The 20,453-nt window shown below is 39.9% G+C and overlaps 1 protein-coding gene across 2 annotated transcripts in view; it reads right to left on the bottom strand.

The window, feature by feature from the left end:
* Positions 1-20,453, bottom strand: part of rabgap1l (RAB GTPase activating protein 1-like) — a 134,233-nt gene that overhangs the window by 104,825 nt on the left and 8,955 nt on the right. For both annotated transcript variants that reach the window (XM_050055881.1, XM_050055882.1), the window contains exons 4-11: positions 19,243-19,447; positions 18,224-18,398; positions 16,728-16,885; positions 14,615-14,725; positions 13,092-13,158; positions 12,742-12,844; positions 9,450-9,616; positions 2,115-2,238 (exon numbers count right to left, since the gene is read on the bottom strand). In XM_050055881.1, the coding sequence (XP_049911838.1) occupies positions 2,115-2,238; positions 9,450-9,616; positions 12,742-12,844; positions 13,092-13,158; positions 14,615-14,725; positions 16,728-16,885; positions 18,224-18,398; positions 19,243-19,447 (1,110 nt within the window). The remainder of the gene's footprint in view (positions 1-2,114; positions 2,239-9,449; positions 9,617-12,741; positions 12,845-13,091; positions 13,159-14,614; positions 14,726-16,727; positions 16,886-18,223; positions 18,399-19,242; positions 19,448-20,453) is intronic.

Raw genomic sequence — 20,453 nt, 5'->3', positions numbered from 1 at the left:
GAGAGATGAACTGATCACCACACAGAAACCGCCCACTGGAACAAACACACACACAGTCCACAGAGCTTTACATGGTATGTCCAGCACATAGTACACACTGAGCACGAGAGTAAACGAAGAGTAAGTGAATTATATATGTTAGATGTTCCCGTGTTGCTGTATCACAATATTTCAACAAATGTTTTGACTTCATTTTAAATAAGTGGTGCTTTATTCTAAGTTTATATTTTATATTCATGTTTACATGATAAAATGTGACTCAGAAACCTGCAAAGTGTAAAGCTATTTCTTTGTATTAGCATATATGAAATAAAGGATACAGTCATTTTAAATATTTCAGTCGACAGGATGATCTCAATTTAAATTCATTTAGCTGCTATAAAGCGATATTCCACACACTGTGAAACGTGGAATGAGAAAATCCTCCGAAGTGACATAGGGATGCACGCATGTACACACACACACACACACACACACACACACACACACACACACTATATTAACACGGAAATGTGCACCTCTATCCAAAACAACATCATGAAGCGTGCAGTGTGAACTGTGGCCAGGCCTAATCTGCAACACCTGCACAGCCGAGCCAGGAGTCAGGTGGAAATGCCAGTCCTGTTTATATTAGTGAGCTGAAACTGGGTCATTCTTGAAAACCACTGGAGTCTAACAGCTAGTGTTGGTGCTCTTAATGTTACTGCTGTTTGGCCTCCATCCCTCTGACAGAGCTGTCATTATTGAACTTAAAATATCCACTCTGCTCTGGTGGCTTCTCACCTTAACTGGTTATGTTTGAATTTAATTCGGTGTCTTAATCAAGTCACTTCCAGGAAACTGGAAGTAACATGGTTTCATAAGACATATATTCTGATTGATGGAGATTGGTGCCAAATTATCAGTTTACATCAATGCAGCTGTTACAAGCTAGGTTTGGAACTTTTTTTTTTTTTGTATTTTTCTTTCATACTGCTGCCACATTTACATCTGGCGCTATCTGGCTGGTTAGGGAGATCACTGGTCTGCTTGACTGACAAAGAATTTCACCCAAAAAGGTCACAAGGGAGTTGTTTGATGGTAGTTTGACATTGCTGTAGTGCTATGAGATAACAAGTCTATACAGGACTGGACCAGGCTCTACACAAAACCACTTTTGCTTAACGCATGAGCGCATACACAGAAGCATGCATAATCACACAAGTAGCTGTCAAAACCCCTGAGATTCTGCCATTGCTGCTCTATCATTGCTGCTCACGATATAACATGCACACACACATTCTGTTGTAGAGCACACAGACTACATGCCTTTTCTTTCACATATAAAAACACACACACACACACACACACACAAGTTATTCCCCTTAATCTATACACATCACTGTTATCACATGCCCTGCCACAATCGCTTACACATGACCCACATAAACACATGGTCAAACACACAAGTACATGCATCTCTGCCAATGTTTATGTGCTTTAACAAAATGAAACTTCACTGTTGATTCATGTCAGCCAATAAACAGCACACGTGCGCTTGTGACAAGGCATTGCTGCCAAAAGAGTAGGTGTGTGTTGGTAAACCTCTATTTCAAACTGAATATCTGGACATATGATCTCATTCAGATGAGGTGTTCATGCCACCCAGAGAAAAAGGTGCTGGGTACGGGGAATGTAAAGCGAATGCTCCCCCCGACAAGCTATTTGTGGTAAAGCAATTATTTTCTTTTTTTGTGGCCGTGAATGTTCACAGAGGCGTCTTGTTTTTCTCTGATATTACAGGCAGGGAGGGATACGGGGGTACAGCGCTGCACAATGTGAGGTCACATTTTTCAATCATGCAAGATTTGGAAGACGAATTACGTTGAGATGTGGCTCGTGCATGCATGCGAGTGTGTATATATATGTGTGTATATTTGGGGAAAGGCATGTTGATGAAGAATTCTGGCATCTTATCAGCGATGCACAGAGACAGAGAGGGCATAACTGGCTTTTTAAAGATTTTAAGAATTTGTACTGTGGCTTACTACAGTGTATGTTGTATATGATTAACTGTAAGAGTAAGAGGGGTGGAAACGAAACAACTGCAGAGAGAGCGAGAGAGACACCCATACCTTCATCAGCCTCCTCTTCCTCAGTGGGCGAGGCCAGTCGTCCTTCATTGCTTCTCTCTGCCTCCCTCTGAAGACTCACCACTTCATACACAGCGTCGCTCTGACCCACCCTCTCTGGTGCCTGCTGTACACACACACATACACACACACACAATCAGAAATCAGTTTTGAAAATTAGAAAATTATCAATCTTAGAGAAAAAAGACGTCATTGAGCAAACTTAGATATTGCTAGTTAACACAGAGATGCTTATTTTCTGCAAAGTCATTCTCTTAAATCATCTACTGCATGTGAGCAGCCAACAAGTTACAGTAATTCACAGACACATTGACTCAACTAGGGTACATCAGCGCCAGGAGACAATCAGATGCTACAGGGGCTCGAGAGGCTCGGTTTATGCACAATGATGAGCATTAAACACTTTTACATATGCAGATGACTGATCCCTTCAAGCACAGGAAAGCTATGAGGAGGATCATCCAGTGTTAAAGTGTTCATATGCAGAGTTGAGGACGTGGATTATATCACGGCAGCTGAAGAAGCACCAGAGTTCCTCCAACCAATGTACCATCCACTCTCTTTTCCCCGCAGAGAAAACCTGCAGGTATTCTTGACTCAGTATCAGATTGACAGTGAGGGTCAATCTCAACAAGGCAATCAGTATGACTAGCCTTAGACCTGACATTGACCAGCTGTCTGAATCAATCCAGCAGGTGGACAGGCCAGAGCTCACTGTCCTGTCAGGTTACACCAATAAAGGGAAAAGTGCCAGGCATGAGGAACCGGGGGCTTAGCACCACCTTCAGCAGCAGAGAGCCTGGTGTGCCTCAACTTAGATGGGATGCCAGGAGTCGGCAGGCCAGCCCCTCAATTAAGCCGACCTAGTGGAAGTCACAGGGGTGAACAAAGGAAGCCACATAAAACCACAGACAGACACCGATAGCTAACAAGCTCCCACATGCTGAATGTGCACTACCTGCCCAGTGTAAAATGATGACGGGCAGGAAAATGTAAAATATAGAAAAACGGTACAGAATTAACTCACAAATTTCATGGAAATCTTTCAGCCAAATGTCATTGATTGTAAGTGGGTGAGTTTTCACAACAGGCTGATTTTTGGTGGCATATGGTTGTTGAAAGACTTGGCAAACTTCCTGTTTATATTTCTTTCATCTAAGATTTTATCCCGGCTCCTTTTCAGTTATGAAATGCATTTTGCATTATGTATGAAGTTCTGTGTCGAGATGGGAGGAGTTGGGGATAAAACTCTAGGGGCCATATCTTACACCTCGCACAAACCAATGCAAAGCACAACTGTCAATACTAGTTTTAGACGAACACCGTTGTCATTTTCACAGCCAGCACCCACGTTGTGTAAGCTGCACATGTACTTGCACCCATGGCCTGTAGGTATTAAATGAGGTGCACCGTTGACCGACAAAAACCGGATCTAAAGTCAGAATGGTAAAGCATTTTCAGATATACCATCTTCAGTTATTCAGATAGTAAGATGTGTTTACAAAGGCTCACTACACGCTTGCTTGTTGAACACACAGGGATGGGTGGATAGGTAGCCGGAGGGTGAAATAATAAGTCATTAATAAGGAAAATATCATTCTTTTAAATGTGAACATAGCAGAGAGCACAGCAGAGCCGCTGTCAACTGCTGCTTCCTAACAAACCCCCCATTATAAGAGACGCTGTGTGCATTTACGCACGAGAAGCAGCATAATTTCATTGATTATTTCAGAAGCTAAAATCTTAATTTTGTTTCCTCTGTCAAGTTTACAACTACAGTTTTTAGTTTTGCTGCTCAAATGTCCCATGATATTTGTTGTTGAGGCATTACTGCTCTTACTGCATTACTCTCTACAAAATATCACTCTATTCTCTATTCTATTTGCAGAATCCGCCATTTAAATAGCAGTGCGCCAGGTGCCAGACTGTGAAATGACACTTGGACTGGTTGATTTGATGTTTTTATGTTTATTTTTTCGTGTATGCAAAACACACCTTTAATTAATTAAAGATCCAGGGTGTCGGATTTAGGGGGATATATTGGCAGACATATAAGTATGTTTTCTTTAGTGTATAATCACCTGAAAATATGAGTCATTGTGTTTTCGTTACCCTAAAATGAGACGTTTATAACTACACAGGTAGCAGGTCCTTGTCCGTGGAAATCACCATGTTGCATTGCCTTTTTTTGTACTGTAGCCCAGAACAGACAAACCAAACACTGGCTCTAGATAGGGCAATTGACATCTTTGCGTTGGCCATCGTACTCAGAAACTCTTTTGCGAGTGTCAGAAGAGTTTTTATTTACGTGAAACTGCTTTATTCAGTGTTTTCATCAGTTTAAATCACCTGATCACTTTGTTTTAGAGAGATAAAGAATCCCTGCAGATAATTCAGCTCAAGGCTCACACTGAAGGAATTCTAACCAGGAGAAGTTTCGGCTGATTGCAACCTGCAATCCTCAGTGCTAGATGAGGAAAACTAACTAGATCTTTAAAGGCCTAAATACAACTTTGTTGCCCCTTGCACTTTCCTTTGCGCCCAGATTACAAGCAAAATAGAGTTGGACAACCCCTAAATGCATTTTAGACCATGTGCCATAGATGCTCAAGTAGGGCCGTAGTAAATATGTACTTGACTTGCATTTGACAGGTAGAGAGATCTACATTGGGACTACTACTCTGTTTCAGCTGAGCTGGCACCAATCTGAAAGTGTTAGCCAACACTTCAGCAATATGAACTTGAAAACTGCTGACGTGTAACAATGATCACTGCAACAAGTCAGTTTAGGGTGTAAAAATTGCTTAATACAGCTTTTACTCCTTAAATCCATAACAATAGACTGAAGAAACACACAAGAGAACAAAGACACCAGCAGACTTGACCTTGGGTGTCATAAGCTACTGATGTTTATTTCTGGTCTATTCAATTACTGTAGTGCTGTTGCCTCTCTCTCCTCCACCTGGTAGAGTGGATCAATGAGCTGCATTGATCTGCCCACTCGCATGGCGTCTAATGACTAACTCAAGTCAGTGATGAGAGCAGAAATTGGGAGAGAATATCAAGCCTGGCCTATTTTTAGAGAAAATCTAAGGAGGCTTAGGTAACACGTTGGCTTTGCTATGGCTTATGGTGAATTGTTAACCCTACAGGATGAATTATTAACAACACTGATAAAACTGTGGCCAAAGACGGCCCACTGTACAAACACAGCATCATCAATTGTGGATTTAGAATAGAGTGGTGCAGGAATGAGTCCTAAAACCCGGAAATGAGTTGGCATTTTAGCGCTCCCACTTCACTCGTCTTGAAGTCTATTGTGTTTTTTTAATGGGTTGTTGGTTAGATGCCTGAAATAAGGTCTGTAGTTAACACAAGCTTAAGAGACATTCACATTTTACTCTCTGACATAAAATACATCAGTGAATTTTGAAGCTTTAAAGTGTTTTAGAGAAGGTAGTTGCTAACAAGTGGCTAAAAAACCTTTACAGCCTTGCTGTAGTGGTGACTTTAAGTCATGTGACCATAGTGTGGTTTGCTTATAGCCTAACATTTGCTTTTTACTTCTATCGACTACATTTACGCTTCAAAGATCATAGAAGTGGCGTTCAAGTATGAGGGTTATCGTGCTGAACAAAACATGTAGGTATCACAAACCTTTGTTTACACAAAGCTTATTTTCTGCAATAATTGAAAATTCAATGGAAAAATCTAGAGATGCACCGATTTTGAGTTGTAGGCTGATAATGATACCAATATTTTTATATTGTTGTTTTTGTTTTTTATTTGGAGAAGAAAATGAAAACGCTTTTTTGTTTTTACATAAAGAAAAAAACAGTTCTCTTTGCTGTATGTTATTCTGTGAGATGAATGCCATTTTACCTCAAAATAAAAAAACTGCCTTAACAATTAATGCCTTTGTAGCAAAACCAATTTCTCTTTCAAAGAAACTTTTAACTGCTCATGTTTAACAAGGGCCCTCGAAAACCACTTGTAACACTCTGTAGTTGCTACCATCAACTTCTAATACTAGCTCAAGCTTTCAGTAGCTCATCTTGAAAGCTGTTAATTGACAATTTATTGATTTTTTTAATTCTATTTTCCAGCATCAGAAAAAAATCACTTGCTGAAACGTGTGTAAGGGGCTGACATGTCCACCTCCTGCAGATATTTTATGCTTAGATATCTGCTGATGTATTCGAAAGTTCTAAATCTTTATTATATTGCATGGACACAAAATTTTCTTCAGTCCCAGTCTTCATTTAGTTTCAACCCTGCTTAAATCTGGTCTGGACTTGACAGGGCTCAATCTTGAAATCAACTTGGGCTTGACACAGATGATCTAGCCTACAGCCCTGGTAGGTTTGTTTCCCAGTAAAGCAGACACCGAATACATTTCCTAGTGAAGCAGATGCAAAAAACATTCTGAGAAGTCAGCACAGATAATGACTTCCTGGTACTTCAGCTGGCTAATGAAAGTTTTTGGCAAAATAAGACAATAGGACTACATATTTTATATGTGCGTGTATCACCTCTGATTACCATCTTCCACAAAAACCTCCACACAATATTATCTTTTAATTAGCTCTTAACCACAGCACCACTTCCATTTACTGAGGAGATAACTAGAGAGGCAATCAGGCGGACGAGTCAGACCGCCGCTGTTAATTACCCACATGCCAATAATGAGACAGAGCCTCTTATTAGCTCCCTACAATCCAAAGCTTCCCCACACTCCACTGCTTTGCCAACTCCCCACGGCCTACTAAAGGAGATCTGCGTTTTAACAGGAAAGAGGAAGCTTACAGCTTAACTGTATTTTTTAAGCACCTGCAGCAAACTGCTCGGGCTGGGTGTCCTTGTGTTGGTGGGAGGTAAGTGCATGCGCGTTCTTCACTCTCTCTCTCAGCACTTTTTAATCAGACAAGTTGTGTGGAAACTCAAAAGGGGCAAACATTTTAGAGTGCCATACATATCAACAGTAAGATACAAGAAGGACACAGTTTATCTGCTGCTGTCAACAAAAACAATCACATCAGTGGATTGTGGTGACTACTATTCAGATGCCAGACATCAGCTCACAGGATAACTATGACAACCAAGTTGGGGTTAAGAACAGTTGCTACTGATTTTTTAACATTTGAGTTGCTGACTTGTGCAAAGGTGAGGATTTGAGCATACACATCCAAACAGTACACATCCTTACATCCCATACTTTAAGTACAAAGAGATCTGCCACAGAAATTGAGATGGAGGAGGGGGAGGGAAGAACATGTTGAGCATCAATGCGCCAGCTTGACAATGAGAGACAGGCAGACAAAACGAGGATGCAAAAGTGGGAGATGCACAGATGGAAAGAGAGGAATGGAAGTCAGCTGGTGAGAGATTTGCATCTTTTGGCACATATCTGTAGCTCTTACGACGACCCAAGTGTTTCAGCTCTCTTGGGCACAGCATTTCACTGGTCACAGACATACCACCACGCCTCCAAATGCCCGCTCTGACCTCCTCCTTCACTCCACAGCTCCTCCAAGCTGCCCATCTACCAGCTCTACTTTTCCCTTGTCTCTGCAACTGAGGTTGAGTTGGGTAGTGATGCCACTGTGAAGCCCTCTGAGACATATGTGATGTTAGACCATATCAATAAACTTGACTTGACTTAAATAACCATGTGAAAGCAATATGGCTGAAACTTTTCGGTGCCAGAGGTCCCTCCTGAGACTCCCTGAGTTCATGTATTTGTGTCATTAAATTTTGTTTGTTTGCGGGACAGTGGGAGGGAACACTGTGGGTGAAGCATGATATAATTCTACTGTGTACATTGACAAATAATATCAGGTGTTGTTTTCATAATTTTCACATAAATGAACCACTACCACATGTAATTTCAGATATTAGTCAAGCTATGTCAACAAATTAGATTAAATGCTAAACTTTTGGGCAAATACTTAACCACTTACTTGATCATGGATTAATAATAATAATAATAATAATAATAATTCGAGGGCAACACAATATTCCCATGGTGATATTAATATATATTGTGATATAGGAAGTTCTCTTCTCTATAGGCAGTTCTCTGAGTTTCTCTCAATTGAGAGACTGTTACTGTATAAATAAAAAAAGAGGGATGTCTTTTTTACTTAAAAAAATCTTCATCAGAGATACAAAAATCATACAAAGAAATTCAATGTGGCCATAAAGCAGCACTGCTCAGTGTTTTGCAACTGTCTTACTACACCCAGATATATTATAAAACAGGATGGCAAAACCTCACAAAATCCAAATGCATAGTATTGCCCTACCCCACAATCAATCAATGAAGCACCATCTACAGACAAGCTATAAATGAGCCAACAAACTAGATCCTAACAAACTCAAATATACCTACGAACCATCTAAGACCTGGGTCTCCAACTGGGGGTCTACGACTCTTAGGGGCTCCTCAGAGTTACTGCATAAGGGCTGCCAATTAATATGTTTTTGTTGTGCAATCATGTCAGTTAGCTAATGCTAAATCACTATGTTGCACTTATCCATAACAGTGAGGTAAACTAGTTAGCTAACAGTTACACACTATTGAAACATACTGCCTATTTAGCTCAATAGATCATTTTGTAACTCTTCAAGCAAGAGACTCTGACATATTGTCCACATCAGAAACCACCGGCGAAAGAGTAGAGGGTGAAGTTAATGCTGCTGACCTGAAATGTTATCTGTTTCCACTAAACAACAAATACAGTGGTGTATGTAAAGTTATGAAAATGGGTTCTGTGAAGGCTGTAATAGTTGCTGCACAGATACCTGTAGTGTTGCACGGTATACCGGTACTAAAATAGTACCGCGGTACTAGAGTATTCCAAACGGTACTATACTGCATTTGGAAAATACCGGTACTTTTTAAATTGATTCAATTCATTAATTTATTTAATTCATTTATGCACACAAACGCCTTCCTTGTTCCTATTGGAGCACATATTGCGCAAGTGGTGTGTATGACAACACCTGTATCAACATCCGTAGCTGGCGCACATGAAAAAAGACAAGAGAAAGTCTGCCTCGCAAAGGGAGACAACACGAGACAACACAAACTTGGTGGAACATTTGAGTTACCAAACCGTGACGTCCGTACCGAGGTACTTACCGAACCATGATTTTTTTGGTATCGTTACACCCCTACTATTTATTGTTCTAAAGGTTTGTATCCAAAAGGACTTTTCCTTAGGGAAAGTACTGAAAGAGTATCGAAAAGTATCGAAATTCATATTGGTATTGGTACCGAAACAAAGATTTTGGTATCGTGACAACACTAGATACCTGTCTGAGTTTGAGGTAGAAGGTCTCACTGAAGGTCTTGCGGCTGAAGTACCAGAAGCGTTCATTTGACGGATATACCCTGACCAGAGTTTCCAGCAGGAAGCGAACTGGCTCCAACACCTCGGTGACCACCAGGTCCACTGCCACTGTGATGTAGACCTGCTTATCTGGAGCAAACAGAGAGAAAGCAAAACAGGAATGAAAAAAGGACTCCTTCCTTTTATTTATACTTGATTTAAGTCCATTTCCCTGATGTCAGTACTGTTTAAAAGGTTGAACCACAGTGTTACATACACATGATAAACAGCTCTAGGTGCACGCAGCTTTCAAAGTGTTACCAGATTATGAACTGTCCAAAAGCTGCTACACACTGGCATGTCTGCACCAACCTCTGGTGGCAATCCAACCTTCAGTTGTGGTGCCAATATTTTTTTCTTTAAAAAAGTCAGAACCAGTAAAACAAACTTCACAATGACTGAAGAAATCCATAAATGTAACTGTAAGTTTAAAAGATTCTGCTTTCCATCTGACTGGCTTCTACTGGGAAGCAGCAAATCCTCAATATGTATCCTGTGGGGATGCCACACCCCCTAGTGGATAAGCACATAACACCGATGTTTCCACCTTCACAGCTGTAGTCTACTAATTTATTTGTTAGGTGAAAAGTTCATCCTGCTTGACGAGCTCTGTAACTTGTTTTTTAATAGTGCAGAGATTTTGGTTTATACAAGGTTTTCAAACACAGAAAGATGTGAGCCTACACTACACACTAACTTATCACTTCATGCTTCTGTTTAAGGGACAGTCTAATTATTAAGGAGGAATAAACAAATGGAAAGGAGATAGAGGGGCTGAGAAGTTATTTCACCATGGGGAGTTTTTTTTTTAAATCAAGCTGTGGAAGAACAAAAATTAACTACCAGCACCTTAAGACAGATTGCAATTATGATTATGTCAGGAACATACTCCAGGTTTTAAGACATAATTTTTTGGGGGAAAAGAATTGTTCAAAGCTTCAGATACTGTGAGTGCTGATGCTGATATTAAGACAGTTATTTAAGCTATTAAATAACTGAAAGCAATCACTATTTCCTGACAGTCAGTAAAACAAGGTTTGGCTATAGTAGATGGCACCTGCCATCCTTCCCGATTTTCCCAGGGGACTTCCGTGTTTCATTTCTCTCTCTCATCTTCCTCCCAGGGTTACAATTCACCCATATTTCTCCAGATTCATGACAAATTTTCACACCCTTTATCTTTTAGTTTGTACAGTCTGTCTCTGGCACTGTATAGTGTGTTTAAGCCAAGCATTGCAACCCTAAAAGATTTCCCCTGTCTCCCAGAGATGGGCGCCCGTCAGGCCTGCATGTGCTGCTGCAGGTGGACACCTCATCTCCATGCTGACCATGTTCCTCGTAAGTCGGATGGGACGCTCTAGCAGGGGATTGGGGAGTACCTCAGGGGTTGTGGGGGGCTGGCTTGCCCTCCTTCTCCACAGCGGGGTACCCAGCTGTCTTCCACAAACCGTGAACATCCCATCTCACCTTGCTTAGGCATCAAGTACCCAGAGGTGTGTGGGCCAGGGAACACAGCCAGCTGTGGATCCCTGGTGTAAACCAAGCCTACAGCCTGGCCTCCCTTCCCCTCATTATACTCTTCCGGAGTACGAGGGTCATACAAAAATCTAAACCAAATTAAAAGTATTTAACATAATTGGTGCTGCAGAGTATTTCATTATTTTCATTCTTCAAAAGTCACTAGAATGCAGGAAACAATCACACCGTTTTTGCTGCCGCTGTTATCAGATATTTATTATTTATCAGTTTTTAAACCTCCATTTCAAAAATTACCACAAGCTCCAAATTAAAATAATTCTCTTTTGTAAACAATTAAACTAAAAGTGCGTATCATGATAGGGATTACAAAGCATGTGTAACATTTATCGCCTTCTCTTAAATGTCTCTGACTTGTCTGTCAGTGAGGAGAGCTGTGTGTGTGTGTGTGTGTGTGCGTGTGTATGTGTGTTGAGGTTGGGGTTTTATACTGCCCCACTCCCATGAGGTAGACTGCTTTGACAGACCTGCCATCTTCCTTTAAGTCAAGCTCTCAGCCTCCAAGTCAGCAAGTTGCCAAGTGGTCTAATTTGTTAGCTGTAATTTGGTGAGGCAAGCTCTCTGCCTGGATAAAGCCTGTGGGATCCAGTCTGATCACATAAAAATACTACTTTTTCAAAAACAATAAAATCATATCCATCTGTAATAAACCAAATTGTACTTCGATGGAGGCTGATGCATCTCCGCTCCGCTGTAACTCGTAGACTGGCAGCTACATTCACTGTTTCTGGGTATGTGTGAAGCTACAAAGCTATTGGTCTATTATTGTGGATGAAATGTGTTTTATATTTGGTGTTCAAATAGAATTAGATCATATGTGCCCCCTAATTAGTCACCCTGATGGTGAAATTAAAAATATCAAACACAAGAGGCTCTTCAAGCTTTTGACTTTTGCTGCCAGGAAGAATATATTACTCTTTTTGGATCAAGGATGCTGCTTCTTTTAAAAGTTGTTGCACAATCTTATAATACAGCATGTTCTTAATGAATATATCATCTGCATGCTTCATTCTTCAGTGGATGCTTTTTGTAAAGTCTGGGACCCTTACTTAAAATACAGCCTACTCTTTCATCTTTCATATTACAGGGTTTCCTTAATGGGCTTACCCAGTATCTGTAGGTTTCCTGGTATTTGCCTATAACGACCTTTTATTTATTTCATGCTGTCTCTAAGTTGCAGGGGCTGGTGAGAGTTGGGGATGGGTATGATGCCCACTATTTTTTTTAATATTTATTCATTTATTTATTTATTGGTCGCTTTTTGGACACTCTTTTTTTCTGTTCAGTATGTAAAATAATGTAAAAAATATATAATTAAACAACTAATACATGAAATTGGTCCTTCTCCAGGTACACGATTATCTACTTGTTTGACTCCATTGTGCTTATATCTGAGCACACTGCCGTTTATGAACACACATTTCAATCTATTTTAACTTTAATACTTACATGTTTTAAATATATTTTTGTGTACCTAATTCATGAATATTTAATTTTATGTTCTGTTCAATTCAGGTTCGTTAATATTCAGAAAACAATTATGACCTAAACTATAAACCATCCCTCTTTCTCCAAATTTCTTTTTACAATTACAAACCTTTCATGTTTCACAGCTTCTCTGAATGTGGACAAACATATAATCTGTGTGACAATATCTAGGGGACAGTAACTCGTCTCACCTTTAGGCGTGTCTTCATTCAGTGGCTGGAAGGCGGGCATGTTGGGGTTCCATGTTCCTGTGATTACATAGGCCTTCCCATCGGAGCTCTTTCCCATCGACTCCTGTGTAGGTATCAAAGCATGGATTATGGGCTTGTAAAAAATATATTGTTGTATAAATAGCAACATTAAAAGGGTTTTGTAAAATTATTAACATAAAACATAAATACAGGTTGGTGTAACATTTTGAACAGTTTCATAAATACATACTGGGCCAAAGAAAAGTGGGTAAATAGATTATTAACCTGCAGGTCTGAACTGAAAAAACATAAAAAGTCTGGCTAAATTAACTAAAGTGTGTCCTGCTCACCATGTCTAGTAGATGCATATCACTGTTGCAGACTTTCTGTCCTGGACTCAGCAGCATCCCAAAACACCTGGAGGAAAGACAAAGGAGGTACGACCCCATATCAGTAATCACAAAGTCCACTTCAGAGACTGGAATAAGGACGACTGACCAAACTGAACTCATAATATTGTAATGAGAATGCATTTTAATCCATTGGGCATTAAGCTGACACTCTGAATAGACCTAATAGCCAGTATTGTGCACTGGTCAATTTAGAAAGAGTCGTAAGTATATAATCTTGATGACCTGTGCGGCTCAAAAGAATCTAACCGAGCATGTCAAAGCTCCTTTAAGATGATAACAGACCCAACTCTCCCTGCCACTCCTGGCTGTGCCCCTCACACAGAAACGTGCAGCATGTACACAGGAAGTTGAAACAAAAAAACAAAACATGACAATATTTTAATACACATATCGAAGGTCTTGCACTCTACTGAAGCAGCATAGTTCATGTTGTTTCCACTTCTTCACACCAATCCAACATCATCTGTTATAGTGAAGCCCCTTCAGCTTGAGGTCAGAGGTGCCATCATGTGGTCTGCATTGGAATCTCTTGGTTTCAGAAATGCATTGCATAAGAACACATTCACAGTTACCAGCACTAACCTGACAGGGCTCGTACTGAGGTTGAAAGATGAGTGTCACGTGTCTTCCAAAGTGATATTTCAACAGGATTTGTAAAGACTTACAGGTAAAAGGCTTTTAGAAGCTGCTCACTACTGCATCAACACAACACATGATGCAAAACCTTGAAACATTTCCAAAGAATTAACCATTGAGACCATGGCTATTACAAAAATTAATATTAATAAAATAAAGTTAAAGTGTCCTCAAACATGGGCTGAGCGCCCCCTTTGAAGGGATCATTGCTAAACACAATAGGGGTTTCCATAGACACTAAAAATAAAGCGGAGGGCAGGTGTCTGTCTCCCTCTGATAGCGACAGGAGGTGAGGGATTGAAGAAGAAAGGAGGGGAGTGATAAAGATGACCTAGTTCTTTGGTGCTGCCGTGCTGCTAGAGCATGTAAACACATAAAAATGAGAGCGATTGCAGGAAGTCGAAAGTGATTTAAGAACATCTGTATTCCTCTGTTTGGGTGTTGGTTTTTATTATTCTGTTTGGGTGGTTTGACTCTTTTTACTTTTTTTGAGATATTCACCTTACAAACTTTGATGGTAACAGCATCAAGATATTTGAAAAGGCTGAATATAGCAAGTTAAGACAATCATATTAAAAAAAACAAAAGCAAAGTTTTAGTGCAAGGAAATGGTTAATGGCCTAACGTTTGGAAAGCCAATTCCAAGATTAACTGGAGTGAACCTATACAGTAGATAAGATGTAATCCCTCCTGAGAAATAAAAATAGGTGAGGAATAACTGCAGCGCTACACCTGTGACACAGACCTCATCCCTAACAAAGACCCCCCAGCGGAAGGTTACCACGACCTCGTCATGCATCATTTCTTTTTACAGTGATCCTCACCTCTCGATGCCCAGCTCCTTGTTGCACAGCTGCTGAACTGAAACCACGACCTTCTTCTGAACGCCCTGTCGCAGCTTGAAGTAGAATTTATCTCTGTCCTTAGGCACTGGACTGTGGAGGGGGAGAACAGGCGGTTGTTAGACATAACCTCGGGGACTTAAATATGATTCACTTTAGATTTTTTTGTAGTGTTGTACTGTGGTGTTCCTCAGTGTAGATTTAGATGTCTTTTGAATTTATCTTGTTTTATGTTATTGTACTGCCTAATGCCCATTTCTTTGCTGGATCTTCTTAACCTTAATATGACTTGCCCACTTTAAGATAAAATATGACATATCTTTTCCTGGAGTCTTCTGAGTGTATTATATTTTACGAGCGCCTACTGTGCTTTCAGAACAGCTATTGGGACATTTTATTTCAGAGGAGAACAGAAAATGAAAATCCATCACTAAGATACTCGATATATGATGGCTTGTGAAAATGGAAAAATTGTCTTACTGTGCCGATAAGCTTCATGCTCTTTACGGGTGAACAATAACAGTCAGATAAAACAGTATTGCGGCAGCACTTTAAAGCTTTCCAACTATCAACGTATCTGTGATACAAACGCTCGGCCCTCAGCTGATAACAAGAAACACCAAATGTGTTTATGTATGTGTGTAATTCACATTTATCACAGAGCTTTCCGCAAAAAATGTATAATGGCATCACATGATCATACAAGAAGAGTGTTTCCCTTACTTTTATTGGAGGGGGGCATCCTGTCCCACCTTACCACCGAGAAATTTTATTCATTAGTTTTTTGATTATAAATTCACATATAGTTATTAAGAAATAACCTTGATATGTAAGGCTGAAATAATGCCCCATGATCCTTTATACTTCAGTCTTGGGTTTCTCAATGTTGAGGCTTTATTTCCACGTGAAAGACCGCACATTATTCGCTCCAGTTGTAACATGCAAAGTTGCGGCAAGACACACTTTAAGTTCTTTGAAAGAGACAAACACTGCGGCGGCTGTGGGTCAGAAGGTAGAGCAGGGTCCACTAATTGGAAGATCAGGGGTTTGATCCCCAGCTCCTCCAGTCTGCAAGTCAAAGTAAGTTACTGAACCTCAAATTGCTCCCGATGGCTGCTCCATCGGTGTGTGAGTGCATTAAAACAAAACTGAGTAGCAGGTGGCACCATGTATGGTAGCCTCGGCCACCAGTGTATGAATGTCTGTGTGAATGTGACTCATAGCGTCTAACTGTACAGGATACGTAGATGACTAAAAAGGTGCTATACAAGTGCAGGTCCATTTACCATCGACCTAGCGGGGAGAAACACAGGAGCAGGTGGAGTACAAGACAACCGTCACTCGCATCGCCGTGCTCAAACCAACTACCGCTAAAGTTGGAGTGCACCCATATTCTGGCCTTTATGGTAAATGCCCATTCACTTAATTGAACTGGTCTGGGACACACGTGACTATGTCCTCTTTTCAAAATAAGACATTAATAAATAATATATGCAAAATAGATTTATGAAAGTAAGTTTAATTAGATTCACAGGAAGTCTAAAACTGTGTTTTATAAATTGGAAAGTCTAAATAAATCTAACTAAATTTGACTTTGAGTCACTGGAAAGAAAAATCCTGACAATAACTGATAAATTCAAATTAAGGATATTACTATATACAGGTGCAAAATATAGTAACAGTAATTTTTATCGTATCAATTTAGAGAATTCCAAAATTAAAGCCCTACATTTGAACATAGAAATAGCTACATTTATAAAAACTTGAAGTGTCATCAACATTATGCATAGCTTAGACATTTAGTCAAAGAACATAGGCAAACATCATAATGTTTATCTTTATTATTAGCTATAATATCCTCACCACCTCTCCAAGACAGCTGATCGAGAGGAATAATGCTAAAATGTTGCATCATCGTTCTTCTATAAAAGTGTGTTTATTTCTCACGCAATATTCACCTATAATGTAAAAGATATAAAGGTATCATACTTCTTATAAAGGTATACACCCATTACACAGAGACACCTATATCATTTAACTGTAGTGTGACTGTGTGTGTGTGTGTGTGTGTGTGTGTGTGTGTGGGCACAAGTACCTGTAGTTGCCCTTGCCATCATCCTCTTTGATCTCCAGCGACACAGTGAAGGTGTAGAGGTCGCCGTCAGGTGGACTGGACAGCGCCGTGTCCCTGATGTCTGTTGGCCGCGAAGAGCGCCGAAAGGCTGTGGAGAAACTGTACAGGATACGACTGACCTGGAAAAAAGAAAATGAAAATAGAAGCTTTACTGACAGAATGACAAGGAGGTGGAAAAGATTACGGATGAAATATTTAGTTTAAAAAAAGAATAAAATCTAAGTGAAATAAACTAATTTAAGAGCAAGTTAAAAAAAGATGACTTAATATGCTGCAAAAGGAAATGAGTAAAAAGAATAAATATATGAGAACAGAAAATAACAGAACATATAATTGTAGTAAGATATAGTATAGAATAGACAGACACAACAAGAGTAGAACCAGATATTATTGAGAAAATAAAAAAGACAACAGCGCCCTCTGCTGGTTAACCATTATTAGTTCTTCTAGGACTGTAGCACAACCCTGCCATTTTTACTGAGATGTCTGTTCTTAAAGTTACAACAGAAGTGGGTATGTGTGTATTAGAGTCTACAGCCTGTAGTTAGCTTCACAATTCTGCCACTTGAGAATAAATTTACAACAGACAAGTACACACTGATTATGAAGGTGTACTGTATTTATTATTTTTGTGGATGATCTTGTACTAGAAACTAAATTTGTTATAATTATTATTATTATTATTATTAGTAGTATTAGTGGTAGTAGTAGTAGTAGTAGTAGTAGTAGTAGTAGTAGTAGTGGTTGTAGTTGTAGTATTATCATCATTATTACGCCATCAGTACCAGTTACAAAGATGCTCAGTGGTGAACAACATGCTAACGTGCTGACGGATTCTGTGTTTTTGTATTTTTAGGTGAGCTGGACCAGAGAATATTTTGTTAAAGTAGACCAGTGACACTGTTTTGCTGTAATGATTCTCCTGGAAGTTTGCTGGGAGTGATGTAATGTAGCCCCTGAGCGTTTTATGTGGAGTAAGCCCTACCAGACACTCTTCAAAAAATAACCTCTAAATCCTTGTCAGTAGCAGGTTATATGGTAACTTCTGAGGCAATTTGGCCTTACGTTCTTTGATTAATTACTGTTTTTTATTGAATTAATTATTGGTATGCAGGTAACACACCACTCATAATCTTGTTTAAGTGACTAAAGTAACTGATGCATAGTTGGAAAAGTTACTGATATCTATTTAAAGAAACTTTTAAGTGTTAAATTTGTCAACAGAGTTTGTTGTGGTGGTAGAATGACCATCACTGATCATCCAGTCATCTAGTGGAGATTTGGATTAAACATGATGACAAAAATCAATGCAGTCATGACTTTCCTTTAAAGCCAACTTGTACCTAAACGTTAAGGGACCATGTTCCACAGAGGAGTGAAAACCATGCTGAGCCACTGCTAGTCATTGTAATGGGGAACATTGTAATTGTAATGTGGAATATATGTATGTAACTCACGGCCTCTTTGATGTGACAGGAGAAAACGTGAATCTGGAAGTCCTCAGAGCTCCGGTAACTCTCAGTGAAAGAGAAGCAGTCACTTTCTATCGAACCCTCCTGTCCACGAGCACAGAACAAGACCTTGTAGATGGGAAATGAGGCGATCTCTGTACCCGAGGCCTGGTCAACAATCCTGGGGAGAGTCATTTGATTTTACATGTGAAAACGATGCTCTGGTCCAGACTTATAATCAGTGTGTCAGCAGATCAAAAATATGAAATTTTAAAACTTTAACAATGTTGTCTCATATCAAAAAATATTGGCTTCTGATACTTCATATTATTTTGGGCACAACGTCAGTTCTGTACAGTAATAGCCCACCTCAAAATAGTATGTCACATTAGACTTTACATTCAACCAAGCTTCCATTCAATCAAGAGATAAGGCAGCCATGTCACCGTTATCGAGCAGAGCAGAGATATCAACATTTTCAGTGTGGTCCAAAAAAAAACAACAAAAAAAACAAAGCCATGTCTCATTTCCTTTTTAGTGTATATATACATCATGTTCCCTTTTCATTTCATGACTCAGGATTGCAGAGAAGTTTGTCTCCACTCATGTAATATCCACTTCATCTGTAACTTTACTTCTTCTGCCGCATAACAGGCTTCAGAAGGGAAGGGCACATTTAAGTGCCATCTAATTCATTTTAATCTGCTCTTGTTTGTACTTATAGGTTGCATACTGGATACAGGAACCTGTGGTGTGTGCTGTAGCAAAGTTCTGCTTTAACAAACAGGTAGTCATGTCGTGGTCAGCCTCAGAGGTTTTGCAGACAAGTTCACCAAGACAGTTATGACTGGTTTACTGTATGTGATGGTCGTACTGATTACTGCTATACTGGACTATATTTTAGTGTCTTTACTGTCAATTTGTTAAGTGTTAAACTACCAATTTTAACTTCTCTTTTCCCATAGCCCATTTCAAACAGATCCAGGTCTCAATATACACAGTCCCTGTCTCAATGTTTGGCTGACCTGACAGAGCCGTCTGATCCACAGGGCACATGCAGGGTTATAGGAATGGGGATGGCACTTTCGGCACGCAGGGTGGCCATGGCCCTCTGTGCCTCTGCCTCGTTGCGCGGGGCTTTGACCCAGGTGCAGCCGAGGTAGGACAGCTTGTTGAACTGGACACTGTCCTCTTCCAGCACTGTGGGGCTTGGTGGTGCTGGACATGCTTCTGTGGACAAACAGAGAGGTTAGGATATTGTTTCGGTTTGTTTTTTTTGAAAAGCTGAAACACGTCGTTGGGGTTTTCTGTCCGTATTCTAAGGTAAACGGATGTCTGCTTCTCTACTATGTCATAACATCTTAACCAAGATGATATTAACAAAGCTTCATGAGAATAAAATTTCACAACCTGTGGTCTAACAGATCTGCAAAAGACTGGTGCATTTCAGAGGAGGGAGAGACAGACTAAAACAATAACAAAGGAAGAGATAAAAATCAGCAGAAGGTGAAAAGAGATCTGCACAGGAAGTTAGGGGGTCTTCTCTGAAGTGAACTTTGACCTGATACTTTCACACTTTGCAAACAGGAAGCAGAACAATGACAGCAGCAGCTGGACTTCCACTGCTGACTGGCTCTTACTCTACAGCGTGCTAACCATTTCCTCTCAGTACTCGGTGGTTGTAAAGAACAAAAACACTGGTACCACTGACGACATGAGGAATTAAATAACTGCAGGTAAATCAATAAAGATGTGTGTCCTACTGTAAAACCATTTGTCTAGAATCTAAAAATGCCAGTTACAGAAACAGCCATTCCTGTTTTTAACCTATATATAATATGTTTCAAAATAATGACACAGCACTTTGAAAAAACCTTTACACACCTTGATTTTTTGCAGTTCGCTCTGCTACAAACTTCATCGCAAACAACAATCGCTAAACACACTGTAGGTCTGAAAACAGAGAGACAGCCACGTGCTTCCTTCCTCTGTAACACATGATATCACTTGCTGTTTCATTTCACCTGAAAGTGAGGAGCTTCACGCCACCACAAGACTTCACCCAAAAACACATACAGAAGCGCATTTCAATCAACTTTATCTTCTCAGATTTGGGGCATGACAGGTATCTTTGTGTAGCGTTTGAAGAGCTGAAGCTTCTGGAGCCTCATTTGGACCCACTGCATACACACAAAAAAGGGTGTGTCTTGACTTCTTTCTAAGCATAAATTGGGAT

The sequence above is a fragment of the Epinephelus moara genome, chromosome 10 (genome assembly GCF_006386435.1).
Source record: "Epinephelus moara isolate mb chromosome 10, YSFRI_EMoa_1.0, whole genome shotgun sequence".
Taxonomy (NCBI): domain Eukaryota; kingdom Metazoa; phylum Chordata; class Actinopteri; order Perciformes; family Serranidae; genus Epinephelus; species Epinephelus moara.
This window is presented reverse-complemented; position numbering and strand designations above follow the sequence as displayed.